The following is a 15,231-nucleotide window of genomic DNA, read 5'->3' as shown; positions in this document are numbered from 1 at the left end:
CACGTTTCTTAAGCTTGGGGGTGTCTGGGAGAATTGAGCACAAGCACCCCCCCCCCATTTCCAGAGGACACCATCCGGAGTGGCCCTCTCCCGCTGCCCTCGGCCCTCTCCCCGCGCCCTCTCCCGCGGCCCTCGGCCCTCTCCCCGCGCCCTCTCCCGCGGCCCGCCGCCCTCTCCCCGCGCCCCCTCCCCGCGGCCAGCCCCCGGCTCACCTTTCTCCTCGGCCCGGCCGCTCTCCGCGGGCTCCGTGGGAGGCTGGGCGGCGGCGGCGTCCTCGGCAGCGGGGGAGGTGGCGGCAGCAGCGGTGGCGGCGGCAGGCACGTCGGCTGGTTTAGGCTCCTCCTTGGGGCCGTCGTCGGCCTTGGAGGACGGCGAGGTGTCGGCGGAGGCTTTCGCGGCGCTTTCCGTCTCGGCGGCGGCGGCGGAGCCGGCCTTCTCCTCGGCGGCCGGGGCGGCCTGCTCCGGGGCCGCGCCGGGGCCGCCCTCGCCCTTCTTCTCCTCCGAGGCCGCGTCCCCGGCCGCGCCCGGCTCCTCGGCCTGGGGCCCGGCGCCCGGGGCCGCCTCGGCCGCGCCGTCTCCCTCTCGGGCCGCTGCGTCCGCGGCGGGCGCGGGCTCCTTCTGCTCGCCGGCGTCGGCCTCCGCGGCCTGGGCCTCGCCCTTCTTCTCTCCTTTGAGCTTTTTCCTCGTTATGTGTCCGCGGAAGCTCGCCTGGATTTTGGTCGCGGCTTTATGAGCTTTATCTTCGGGTTTGATGCCATCTTGTTCAATCTTTTGGTCCTCATCATTTTTTTCAACCTTTATGGAGAAAAGAGGGACAAGAAAGGAAAGCTCTCTCGGTGTTCTCTGCCTGCAGCTCAAGACATTCAGCAGTGGGCACTGAGCAGTTTATAAGTTAGGAATCAGCAATACCGTGAAAGTTCCAATGAAGCCAGCTGCCTCTCCCATGGCATTTTATAGGAAAAACCATGGTGGTTTTGACATTACAAAGTCACTGCTACTATTTCATGTTACCTTTCCCTGGCTCAGTTCTCAACTCCCCATAGAAGCCATCCTTTTTAAAAGGTGAAGAACAAGGACAAGAAGAAAAAAAACAAACAAACAAAAAAAAAAAAAAACAGAAGGGGAAAAGAATGGAAAGGAAGCTTTTGTAAATAAGTCAAGAGGAGTTGAAGGGAGGGGAGGAGAAGGGGGAAAGAAAGAAGCAGCAAGATATATCATGGACAAGTAGAAATTTCCTGTGATAATGTGATCATTAGGTGTATCTAAAATGTACTAATAAAAAAGTAAAAGATACATCATGATAATTAAATTTGCCCTAGGTTTTATCAAAGCATTCTGAATGACACTGTGTTTTCAGGATTTGTGGGCCATTCTGTAAAACTCCGTAGTTTAAAACATATTCTGTAGGGGCAGGGGTTAAGCTCAGCTACATAAAGCATCTGTCTGGCAAGTGCAAGGTTGTGAGTTCAATCCCCAGTACCAAAAAAGAAAGAAAGAAAGAAAAATATATTATGAAAAAGTCTACATTCTTCCCTAATATTTCAAGATTAGCAGAGAAAATATATTCAAGGAAAATAATACATTCAAGGAAAATAATATATTCAAGGAAAATAAATATAGAAACAATGAATTCCATCAGGACTTATGCAAAATCTCAATGAATTCACTGCCTTAAGGAATTTGTACAGAATTTGACTACTCAGAATGCTGGTAACAAAATGATGTTTACTTTCTTTTAAGTGTGGGACAACAAAGAGAATCACACCAGGTCTTTATGTTTGGAACATAAAAAATACTCATTATTCTATTTCTATCAAATGGAATCTTCTATAAAACGAAAAAATACTATTTCCATTTTTTCAAGAAGTGATGTGTTAGCTGCTAAGTTAAATTTCTTATTCCCAAAACAGTTTAAGCCTAAAATTAGTTTTCTGTTATCATCAATAAAGTGATCCTGGTATCAAAGAAAGAAAATGAAAAGACACAATTTTTAGTTTTTGAAACCAATATTTGCAGCCTCCTAAGTACTACAAGTGACATTTTTCCACTTGGAAATTAAATCACAAGACAGAACTAAAAGATACATGCAAGTACACAAAATTCTAGACAGTTCCATTGTTCAGCAAGGATGCTGCAACTGGCTTCTGATGATGTTCATTGCTTCCTTGCTTTAACTGATGAGCATTAACCTTTTGTTCATGTTTGTGGGTACTGTTCTAGACCCTGGGGTACACATAACAATGAGCAGGGAGCAATGCAGCAAACTTCTTCAAAAGACCGTTCAGAAAAGATCATCATCTACCATGTCCCATGCTTGGTTCAAATCTGCCATATCCTTGACCTTGGCCTTGCTCCTGTTTAGGAAGTAAGCCACAGCAGCCAACACACAGTACGTTTTCCACCTGTCATACCAGCCCTGTCCCAGTGACCCAGATTCTGCCACTTGTGATACAATACTGTTTGACATTCTTTGGTGGACACAGGCCTGCCATTGCGTAGATCCATCGCCATGCCAGTGGATATATAAATATATTTTTGAACAGAATATGCAAGAGGGTAAAAGCAGGGCTGACAATTTTCTCAGCAAACTTCAAGATGTCTTTTCTTTTCCTCAGTCATGCATATATTCATCCAAAGAAGGAAAGAGGAAAAGGCCAATCAGTTTCGGTCTCCCATTGCCATGCTACAATTGTCTCTCTCTCTCTCCCCTCCTCCCCCACCTTCCTGCCAGTCTGATGTTCTTGATGACTCCTACTGGGATTCACACAGTACAATCTGGGGCATGGGAGCAGCTGTCCCTGCCAGGAGCTCTCCACTCAGAGATGCGATCATAACCCTATAAAATTAACAGTTGTGAATGGAGCACAGAGCCAAGATGTTATTTATTTTATTCCACTTTGATTTTCTGAATGAGGCACTTTTCTTATAGGATAGGACATCTGTACGTGGATACTGATGCTAAGTGGTTCTTTAATACAAATATTGCTCCTTATGGAAGAAAAAAATATGATCAGAGTAGACATGTGTGCAGGAAAGACCCTCTAGTAGCTCAAAAAAACAACCACTTTAGAGCCTTGACTTCCCTTTAAGAAAACAAAGCATAATGAATAAAAGTCTATAAAAAGTTAGACAACAAAAATTAGGAACCTGAAGGTATATAGATTATAAGGATTACAAAAACAAAGAACTTCTTTTACTTTCTCCTCTCTCTCTCTCTCTCTCTCCCCTCCCTCTGTTTACACAGAGCTTCCTATACTTTGACATTTCAAAGGACCAGAATTTAAGCCCCTGTATACAACAGTTATGTAGTTATATTACGAAGTCTGCGTAGAAAGGCTCAGACTACTCAGGTGCCTAGGTTGTGAAATCAACCTCAAGTAAAAAATGTGACAGTAAAAGTGTGCAAGAGGCAAGAGAACAAGGAAAAAACAAAATCAGGAGAAAGAAGTAAAGTCAGTGACAAAGGAGCCAGATATTCCACCAGGAAGATGCATTCTAGGAGATAAAGAACTCCACAGGCATGGAGCTTGGCCTGGAGAAATTATTGGACTTCTTAACACCATTAGAGATTTAAGGAAACTGGATATTAGGATATTTGAAAGAAACACACCCAGTACAATAAAGACTTTCCAAACAAAGAGATAAATGGGGGAGAGATGCAGCAGGGGAGGGTAAAGACAAATGTGAAACAAATTTTAAACTAGATGATGCTGAACTGCCTGTGTATACCTTTTTTTTTTTTTTTTTTTTTTTTGTAATTGAATCTTTCAAATGGCTCAAGCTACAGGTTATTTTCTGGTAAAAGTCATTTTTTCTAATTCAAGTAACTGGACTGAGAGTATTTTGTTGCAAGAAGAAAAAGAAATCATATGAATATTTTTCATTACTGGTTTCTAGGGGTAGCCCCAAGGTGTCAGCCAGCTTAGAACTTTTTTTCCAGCATGAAATAGACTAATTTACTTAAGACAAAGGATATTTTTGAGTCCAGAGGAATCAGGAATCAATCAGTACATTCAGCAAAATGCTTTCAGTTTCTGAAAGATAAACGTCTCGGCTCAGAAAAATTAAGCTATTTGCATAAATTCATAGAGTGAATAAGTCAGCGGGCTAGCTTGTATTCGAACTCAAGTCTCTTCCTCCAAGTGCGCTTAACCCCAAATCCAATGCTTTTATATAACTGACCTAGAATAACTTGGACTATGATGTAGCAGGCAACCCATAAAGCTTCAGGACAACATTCTCATTCACTGCTTCATTTAACAATACTGAATATTCGTGTGTCACACTGACACCAGTGAGAGGATGAGTACATAAGATTCCATGAATGCGTAGCTTTGAGAACTAAAAATAACCACCATCCTTTTTTACAGAACATTTTAATGCATTTAACACTTCCACTTATCATAGGGACACCACAACTTTCCAAGCAAAGAAAAACGAAGCCTAGTATCTACTTCTGCTAGCCATATATAATACTATTATACTTCACTTCTTCTGTAAATGATTGATTTTTAAATAACTTAGAAATCATTGATGTACTAGTTCTTCCTTCTAAGAACCTCTTTAGTAAACCAAAATGCATCTATTGACTGAAAATGGAATATTTTTGAGAAGCAAAATTGAAGGGTCAGTGATAACCTGAGGAATATTTTTCTTTATGCACTAGAGGTTTACGCTTTTCAAAATCTTGTTTAGCTTGCAAAATGAGAATAAAATGTTGGTGGGTATATATGAAATTTAGTAAATACTTTCTTATGGACTACTCTAATATTTACTAATAATTTGAGTTAAAATTCATGGAGTAATCTTTTGCACTATCTTACATTACTAATATTTTTGCATTATCAATACTTTGTTAATATACTTTATATATCTAAGTATTCAAATAGTTTGCAGTGGAACTTTTGTACTTCCTTTGAACATTTCAAAGATTAGAAATAGAGAAGAATGCTCCTTATGAATAGAGAAAGTGGGGTCTATTTTGTAGATGAAAAGTCTTTGCAGGCTTATGAGCAGATGTAGGGGTATAGGTGTTATTTAAAACTTGAATACTCACAGTGGGGATATGTAGGTTCCATCAGTGCTAAGTTTGACTCTAGGAGCATGAGGGGAATGGAGGCAGGACATACATAAAGGCAATGAACCCGTTAGGCTTCGCTAGCCATTGTTATGACTTGTTCAAACTTTGGTTTTAAGTGCAGTATAAAGTCCTTTTTTTAGTTATTGGATGCATGGGACCACATACACTATGATGACTGAGCAATTTCCAAGGGAATGCGAGATGTGAAGAATGGTCTTGAAAATCCTCACAGAGGGGCTGGGGATTTAGCTCAGTGGCATAAGCACCTGCCTTGGAAGCAGGCAGTTGTGAGTTCGATCCCTGGTACCGATAAAAAGGAAAAAGACAGGGAAAAAAAAAAAGAAAAGAAAATCCTCGCAGAGCGGTAGGTGAGGGAACTTCTTTTCAACTTTAAATAAAGATATAGCATATTGCAACATTTCTTGAGTCAGGTAAGTGGGCAAAAACATATTTGTTGATTGATTTTCCAAAAAAAAAAAAAAAAAACCCTAATGACTTGCATTACAAACTTTTGGAGATGTCAGACATAGATCTAAGCTGCCTAACTGAATAAAGGGTCAAAGTTAGACTCTCAGTCAAATAAATACCTTGTGAGAATCAGCCCTGGGAGAAAGGAGCTCGATGTGAGCAGTGGGAGCAGCCCCCTGATGAACACTGCCCACTGCCAAAGTTTGTGTCGATAACCTATGGAAGGTGTGTATTCAAATGCAGGGCGGGGAATATGAGAAAGATGCTAAACTCTGGTCTCAGAGAGGTCTTTATCCCGCCATGGCCACCTCACTGTACCGAAGAGAAGGTCTCACTATTTATAGGGCTGCGAGAAGGTCTCACTCTTTATAGAGCTGCGGCAAAGCTAAACATCACAGACCACTCAGGGGAGCAACTGTGAGGCTGTTTCTGCAAACAGCTGAACTGAGAGGGAGAACAGCAGGCAGCTGTGCATCTGGGGAAAACCAGAAAACAACCTCCCAGCTCCGAGCCCCCTACCAGAAGTGAATCCTCCCCAGATGGGAGGCCCAAAGAGCAAAGTGCACCCTGAGCTGAGGCAGAAGATGGCAAGTGATGACCAACTGCTAAAAGATGGCCAGCACAGCTAATATTTGAAAGATATATTTATAAGTATCTTTACGAAAAATATTTACATGTTGCACTGTGCTGGTGACCACAGAACATGTACATTGGCAAAATCAACCAATTGGAAGGATATCTCTGCTCCACTATGGGAAGCTCTTTGTTATGAATGCTAGTGACAATCATCAAGCCACTGTTTAGCATCATTCATCTCTATCCTCTTACACTTGTAATGAAGACTCTCTTTTTCTCTCTCTCTCTCTCTCTCTATATATATATATATATATATAGTGTTTCAACTTGATCCTAATTTAATCCTCATTAAAGCCATGTACAGAACACATCACTGGACCTGTTTTTATAATAAAACAATGAAAGAATAGGAAAAGATTTACTGTTATCCAGCTTCTAAATGTCAGAGCCCATCTTTGGTCATCATCATTTTCTTTGTCCAGTGCTTTTCAAAGTAGAATGTAAACAACACATATTCCTTACTGCACAAGAGCATGGTGTTAGGTAGGTATAGATTGGAAATCCATCTCTGCCATTTATGAGCTCTTGCCCTTGAATAAATTAGCTTCAAGTTACTCATCTGTAAGCCAGAGGAATAAGAGAACAGTACTGTTGGGTTGCTGTGAAAATTAAATGAGTTAATGTACACAAACTACTTAGCAGTCACTGACACATTGTATATGCTCAGTTTCTCATCATAATCATTGCAGTGTCAGTCTGCTCTCTAGTATTGTCTGCATCATCATGAGATTAAGACACATCCACAATAAGATAGATACCAAAGGGAAGTGGTAATTTGAATTTGACCTTATTCATTCCCATTATTGCTTTCCCAGAGAGGGGAGAAGCCACTGCTCATAGTTCTACTTAACTATCCCTTTTCAAAGAGATAAACACAAAGCTATCAAAAGTGGGCCACAGTATACAATTCAAATCTTTCCTGTTCTTAGGAAGGCAGGAGATCTGTTTGCATTGTCAAAGTTAGTCCCACTCTTCGACCAATTGACACACACTAACTGATTTCTCTCAGTCTTTTCTAATTGTATCCATCCCCCAAACTCCAAATGGTCCAACAACTTAGTGATAACGTCTATTCATCTTCAAAATACATGAGCTTTACCTTCATCTCAAGAAAAACTCATTTAACTACTATTTCACTTACTTATCACACTGATTCACCTATATTCCTTCACACATCCAGTCACAATTGCTCAGGCTGGTTCTGAAAGCTACTCTATGCATTTATATCTCGTAAAACTTATGAGCTGTTGCCAGACATTTTGTAGAGGACTAGCTTAGTAACATCTGTTTCTGAGGGGAAAAGATCATTTTAACATCATATTTCCAGCTGTGTCCAATTCAGCCCCCTAGGATAGTTAATGATACTCAAACCTCAGGTACCTAGGATCTAGGAAGAGTACATATCTTCTGACATTAGAATGCATGCCATTAATAAGTCTAGTTGGTGAGAGATGGAAAAGAACCTGGATTTCCTTTACAAGAGTAAGAAAAATGAAAAAAAAATGGCTTGCATTTGTGTATTGCACAAGATGAAATATTTTCAACTTATAGTATTGTCTTCAAGATATTACAGTGAAATAGATTAAGGAAATGTATTACCCTCTTTACAAAATGAGTAAATAGACTGGTAGAGAGTCCCTTAATTGGTAAGATGAGTCTTAAACCAAGGCTTCTAATCATTCATATTTTAAAGAACTTAAGAGAAAATCAACCCAAGAATCTAACACTGCTCATTTAGAAATTATGGCGGTTAGAGTGCAGTGTCAATTGATTGGCCTTGGAATCTATCCAAGGATTGGCAGCACACAACACTGGGTGTTTGGAGGGGGCATGGTGGTATGAATTTGGGTACTGTGTATGGTTTCTTGCTGACCCGCACTCTTTCCCCGCTCTGTTGCCTGGCTGCCAAGAACTGAGCATTTTTTGCCTGCCATGACTTTTTTTGCCTTGAAGCTAGCTGACTGTGGACCAAGTTCCTTGACAACACAGAAAGCCAAATTCAATCTTTCCTCTTTTAAATAATGGGAGTCAGGCATAATGTCTCAGCAAAGAGAAAGCTGACTAATACAGAAAGTACTACTGAATAAGTGGTAATCCTAATATGCGTTGTAAGGCTGAGAGCACCTTTTAATTAATGGAATTTGTCTTTCAGACTATACAAAAAGTTAATGCTCTAGAGTCTCTGTGGTGCAAATATCATGGACAAGAATGTTTTGGGATGGGGGAGCTAGATTATTTTCCTTGGAAACCCACAGGTTTTACAAGTGAAGTGACTGATAGGACACTGGCAGGGGCACTGCTGTACAGCTGCAATAATTTTATTCATGCTTCACTAGAATAATCACTGAGCACGTGACTGTCGTTTTAGAACACTACTTGAGAAATCTCAAAAAAATGAGTAAATATGTTCTATGACTCTAAAACACATATTGTATTGTTCGATGAATATCTTTATTGTGAAGCTAAGGCACAAAGCAGCTGCTGATGGTGGTGGGTGTCGTCAGGTGCATACAGTCCTGAGTAAGAATAGGTTTCCAGGCTGGATTTCTGTCCCCAAGTAGCTGGACTCTTTAAGGGCAAACACAGATAATCTAGGTGAATAAGTAAAGCATAACTATGAATCTACGTTTGTTATAGTTATTACTGTGCTTACTATTCCTCCTTTCTTCCCAGGAATTCCATTCTGGAGTTTCGTGTTCTCATGGTTATTGGACACTAATACTCACTGTTAAATGGTCCCTGGCACAACTTTGGAGTCAAACAAATTTGAATTTAAAACTTGGCTCACATTAAAATACTTGACTTCTTTCCAATTCAGTTTCTCCATTTCTTCTAATTGGATACTAACACATAGTATGCAGAATTTTCTTTAATATTTGTAAAATAGCCTAACAACACAACACAAATGAAGTGAAAATCACTGCTACCTAGAGACTACAGAGTGGGTGAATTTTTGACAAATATTTCATGGTTTTCTGTTATTGATAGCTCCATGAGGGGTGTTTCATGAGTACATATACTAAAAAATAATGTGACCCTCTAAAGCATGTTAAAGGTAAAGATTATAAAGCATCTTTGGAAAATATATGAATATGAATAATAAACTGAAAGAATCTATAAGTCTGTATATCAAGCATTCTTCTAAGCACTTAATTATGTTTTATGTGTATATATCTGCCAAAAAGATTTTATGAAATATATATTATTCTATAATAACTAATTTAATGCAAGTAGTAAAGTTATGGCCTGGATACTATGATTTTATACAGGAAAGGACTATAACACAGGGACACAAATGAACTTGCTGAAAATCACATAGGAGTTGAACTCAGAACACTTGTGTAGAGTATGCATGAGGTTGAATGACTATAGTAAGCAAAGTCTTACAGAAAGTCAAGCAGCCAAATGAAGACAGAACAGATCTAATCTCTTTAAGTTCCTCTCAAGCCTCACAGGAAAAGTAAAAAGCAGGGTGGAGGCAGACAGTTAAGAGCAAGGCTTTGCCACTGCAGCGCTCGCCACCGCTGAGATATTTCAGTGTCTAAAGGATTAGGCATCTGAGCTGTCACTCCTGTTTCATCTTCCTCTTCCAAAATCTCTTTACAGTAGAAAAGTAGAACTCAATTTTCAAGGCAGGGGCCGTGGCACTATGATCTCGTCACCCAGGTGATGCTGATTCGTTTTCTTTGTGAAAATTTCAGTGTGGACAATTCATACTTGAGATGTTGAGAAAGCTCAGAGACTGGATTTCCTAATTCTGAAAGCAGCAGAGAGAAATGACAAAAAGCAGAGAAAGTATTGCTGAGAAAACGATAGGGGGTCTCTGATCAGGCATTGTGGCCATGCACTCAAATGAGGATGGCAAAGGGACGAACACTCCTATGAGAATGGAGTGTTAACAATAAGATTGCTAGGGGCCCAACAGCTACCCCTCCCTATGAGATAACACAATGTCTCCTAGGAGAATAATAATTCCCTAGATTCTCTTCAAGTCCAATTTACAAGCAGAAGTCATGTTAAGAGTCCAGTGAGCTGAACAAACCAAAGCTGCCTGATATGTCTGCAGCCTCTGGTAAGTGGGTGCAAAAATTTGACTATGCTATGATACAGAAGTACCCAGAAACATACCTTAGAGGTTTTAAACCACTGTGGATAAACAGGGAAATAGTACATGTGGCTCACGGTCCTACGAAACATATGTGCAGGGAGAGCCTAGTCAATGATTTCCCTTTTACCAAATGTCTATAATTCTTTTTTTTTTTTTTTTTTTTTTGGTACAGAGGATGGAATTTATGACCTTGCTTGAGCCACTGACCTAAATCCCTACATGTCTACAATTCTAACTTGAAGCATTTTCTCCACATTTTAAAGTTCAGCTCAACTGACACTGAAAATTAGCATGATAATATTTAATTTGAGAAACATTTTACTTAGTTTGCCCTCTATGCTTATTTTATAAGGTTAAGCTAAAATAAAGTTACGAGTTTATCATAACATACCCCTCCCTCCCAAGAGACTTTAAATACACCGTAGGTTCGTAATAAACCAGGAAGATGCGCATTGCTTTGACATCTGAGAAGCGCATGGGTTAGATACAATCTGCCCTTCCCACTTCTCTTGTAAGTATGTCCTGAGTGTTAGCCAAGCAAAGCTACACAGTTGCTGCTCCACAACTGTGAATTTTGTGATTTCACTGACAGAGCAACCCTCCTCAGACACCTCTGAAGATTCACATCATGCCTGCCTCACCTCAAGCCCATCCCCAAGCTTTTCTTGCTTGTCCTAAATTGGATGGAGCAGGAGTAAACAACATTTTTCTGCAAATGGCCAAATGATAAACGTTTTTTCAAAGCCTATCATCTCTATTACAACTACTTTGTAAAAATAATGTGAAGAAACTATTCAATAATGAATGAGCATGACAGTGAGCCAATAGAATTTATTTGTTCATATTGAAATCTAAATTTCAGATCATTTTAAGGTGCCACAAAAACATGCTCTTTTCATTTGTCTTCTATTGTTCAAAAATTATACATACATATATTTAATATATATATACATATATATAAGTATATATATGTATATATATATATATATATATATATATACACACACACACACATATATATGTATCTCCTTGGCTTGTAAACAGTAGTTTACCAACTTCTGGAACACAGCATAACTTTTTGTTAAATTTCCACTTCACCGTTGGTTGTATTTCTGTGTTATAGTTTTTCATATAGTTATTCCTAAATATTCTGCTATTCTATAGATTCTCTGAAGGGAGGGATATTGTCCTATCAATAATAATAATATAATAGCTTATAGAAGCTAATATTTGCTTATCACTTTATGCCAGGCACTGAACTGAGTGTTTTGCATAGAAAGCTCATAACGAATGTACGAGGCAGGTATTATTACAATTCAAGTGTATGAGGTTTGTATTATTATTATTACTATTACTATTATTGCTGATGAGGAACTTGGGGAGGCTCTGCATCTAATAAGTGGTTGACCTAGGATTTGGTAATCAGAATCCTGACTCCACAGCCTAAATTTTCTCTCTGTTTCACATATTAAGACCTTAATAAATACCTGAGACATGCGGATTACACTTTGGACTAAACTATGTTATTTTTCCATGAAAATAGTTTGCAATAAGAAAGACTGAAAAATAACTCACAGGTCAACACACAGAGCCATGGCAGAGGCACTTTCAAGGTGGGCAAGCATCAGGGAACTGAAAAATGCGTGACACAGAAATTGGCCTTACAGGAGCCTTTGCCTGTTATCACTTAGAAAAGTGTCAGCTCAGGTGCTGAACAAAGACCTAAATCTAGATGTAATATGCAGAATAGCAGACGGGAGTGAGTGGCAGAAAAATGCACAAGGCACTTGCTGAGCTCCAGTGGAAGAGCCAGGCCTGTGAGCTAGCAGTTTGCCAGTTGCACTCCCAGAAGGACAGAAATGAGCTGCAGCGGGGACAACACTTGTGCAATAAAATGACATTTTCAACCCTCAGAGTTGAGCAGATTATTTATGTGTGAAAGGTGTTTTGGAACCAGACTAAGTGGTGCTAAGTCACTAAACAAAAGATCACACCCTGCAGCTCCAGTCACCTGTCTCCAGAGACTGTTTCTAACAATCTCAAGTCAGTGAGGTCAAGGAAATGAAAAGCATCAAGAGTAACTAAGGAGCACAGAGATCTGGCAAGAAGAACAAAATGTCTTTAAATCTCATGGCTCTTCTGTCAGGGGAAGGGGAAGTCAATGAGAACAGGTGCCTTCTACAGCTCAGCATCTGGACCAGCAAGGACAGGTCAGGCTGGAAATGCGTTCTCTCACCCAGTCCCAGTGGACTGAATCAGAACCTGCAGTATAGTTAGTGTGTCCTTTGCACAGCAATGTGTGAAACATATTGGCCACATCACTCAGAATAAAAAAGCCTATTCTGGGAAATCCACAGGTACTTTTCAGAGAAATAAGAAAAAGGAGATAATTAGTAAAAGTTTTAGATCAATAATCAGAAGATCAGGGCTGTAGACCTGGCACACCCAAACTGACTGCAATCCATGCACATCTTGTCACTTCGCTCGACTCCAGTCTGTTTGTCTGTACATGAATAGACTAGGAGATTGGCTAGGAGATTTAAAACTCAAAGGTTCAAAGCATCAAAGTTCTATCAGTGCAATCTACATATATGTGCTCTGATTTCCTGTTTTCCCAGAAAAGAAAACACCCAAGGAGTTATCCAAAATCTAATCCCAGAATCTAGAATGGAAGAGTCTCCCTCATAGACTTAAGTTTCTTCTATCACTATCACTTGCTTTCCAACAGAAAGATAGATAAATAGACAGACACAGATAGATAGATAGATAGATAGATAGATAGAGCAGCTTCCCCAAAGAGCGAGCAAAAATTTGTCTGTTATATAGCCTTCCACACAGTGAGACACTTAACTCTGTATAGTTCAGGATGCCTTTGCTTACACACTCCTGTGAAGTGATAAATGACACATCTCATCAGAAAGGCAGACGCTAACATCCATTAAGCACCCAACTCCAAGTACCTCTGAATGTAGTATCACATCATCCACTAGTCAGCAAAAGTACAGTTTTCCCAGTCTCTCCGATGAAAGAGTGAAAGATCCTAAATGAATACCTTCTTTGACAATTTTCAAAGTCACATCATCTGTGCGGAAAATCTGAATGAAACCTTCTGCTCTAGTTGGAGGAGGAGAGGAAGTCTCCTAAAAATAAATAAACAAGACATGCATTTCCCTGCTACCCTCTGCTACAGCTGATTTCGACATATTTAAGCAAGAAAATGAGGTCAGAAAACAGGGAGAAAAAAGTGTAATTCCTATCATTTCTACATTCTTCACAAGCAAAGGCAGTATCATCTTCCTCTGTGTTTCACACTGTGCCTGGCTGCTTCATAGCACCAGCTTCCAGAACGAGGGAAATATAAAAGCATGATGTCTTGACTTATGTGGACTTTAAGTCATTTATACTCAGTGAAAAAGTCCATTATATAACCTCACAACAGCTCCATGTTCACTCATATTACTGAATGAATGAGCAGATGCATGCTGGCTCCGTGCTTTTACAAGCTATGGGAAGGCCAGGTGTGCAGGTGCATACGGGTAAATCCAGCACCAGGAAGGCTGAGGCAAGAGGTTCGCCAAAGTTTGCAGCCAGCCTGGACTACATAGTGAAACTCTATCTCAAAAGAAACCAAGCTATGAGGAAATCTCACACCAAGTCTAAATTTGGGACAACTATTTACGGTCATCTCACTTTTTCCCACCTGCTTCAATGACTGCCTAAAAGTAGAAACTAGTTTGTAATTGTCTCTGGAGCTGGCATTTCATAGTGGGAAACGAAGATGACTGGGTATCTCAAAATTCTGTAATAATAATTTAAAGTTGCTATTTACCAAACAGAATCTCTGGCTTTGATTCCGTAGTGGATGTTCCTTCCTCTGCTGGCCCCTAGTCAATGACCAGCGCTCCTATTTAGTTTTCTAAGCTCTCTCCTGCTGACAACCTTTCTGCCTGCTGGTCCAGCCTATAATCCCACCCTCTCTTTCCTCCCTTTATTTTGCGGGGGGAGGGGGGAGAGGTGCAAAAGGGTCGGAGGAATTATAATTGTTATAACCTAAGCCCCCCTAGCTATCCTAAGTTCTGTTCTAAGGTATAAGCCCACCTGCTGCTTCCCCTCCCCTTCTCCCTTCAAATCTAACTAGGTTAAGTTTTAACTTCCTAAAGGCCATAAAACAAAGGCCTGAGGTAATAGCTCCTGACAACCTGGGTCTTCCCTACCCAAAAAGACCCGGTACCCCGTCACACATTGTGTTAATTGCATTAGATTGTACATTCTTCACAAACATAGCTTCGTTTGTATCACAGTAATACCTGTAACTTGGCCTTACTGTAAATGTGTTTTCCTTTCCCTCTGGGCAAAGGATTGATATGTTAATCAATGCTCTCCTCTGTAAAGAACTATAAAATCTTACCTAATTGATATGTTAACCATTGTTGCCCTCTACAAATAGAACAGTTGTGGTGCTAAAGTAAGGTAACTAAGGTAGTTAATTGCTGTTAGACCTCTCTATTCTTTGCTAAGAAAAACAAGATTTCTTCTTATCTAAACTTGCTAGTATGCAGGGAGACTTGCAATTGCCGTTTCTGCTTTGTAATGCGTCACACCTCCATCCCCCTCCTTACATTGTGTGACCAGCAGCTGTTTGTGGATTTACAAGATAAAAAGTCCTGACTTTTAGCTGTGAGGTGCGCAGTCTCCAAATTGGCTCCTGGAGACTCTTCACCAGGCCTGGATTTTACCTAATAAAGCCTTTGCTTCTCAAATTTTAATTTCTTGCTTTCTTGGATTTTATACCGGGGTCCGAGTTATCACAATAATGTGATGATTTTTTTGGCTTCCAAGACAAGGAAAAGTTGCAGGGACAAAACGAGTTCCAATTGACCCAGTTTTCTTCTTTGCTTCCCTCTAGCTGTGTAACCTGACACAGGTCTCAGTCAGAGAA

At 40.2% G+C, this 15,231-nt stretch overlaps 1 protein-coding gene across 3 annotated transcripts in view; it reads right to left on the bottom strand.

Annotated features, from left to right (window-relative positions):
* Positions 1 to 15,231, bottom strand: part of Gap43 (growth associated protein 43) — a 92,703-nt gene that overhangs the window by 42,595 nt on the left and 34,877 nt on the right. For all 3 annotated transcript variants that reach the window (XR_010039440.1, XM_063225008.1, XM_013151711.3), the window contains exon 2: positions 213 to 795. Coding sequence is in view for 2 of the 3 variants with exons in the window: in XM_063225008.1 (XP_063081078.1) it covers positions 213 to 795 (583 nt within the window). In the remaining variant the exon portion in view is untranslated. The remainder of the gene's footprint in view (positions 1 to 212; positions 796 to 15,231) is intronic.

This window comes from Cavia porcellus, unplaced genomic scaffold, assembly GCF_034190915.1.
Source record: "Cavia porcellus strain 051 isolate PalLab524CR breed Dunkin Hartley unplaced genomic scaffold, mCavPor4.1 scaffold_15, whole genome shotgun sequence".
NCBI lineage: Eukaryota > Metazoa > Chordata > Mammalia > Rodentia > Caviidae > Cavia > Cavia porcellus.
Note: the sequence above shows the minus strand (reverse complement) of the source record. Positions and strands in the feature narration are given on the sequence as shown.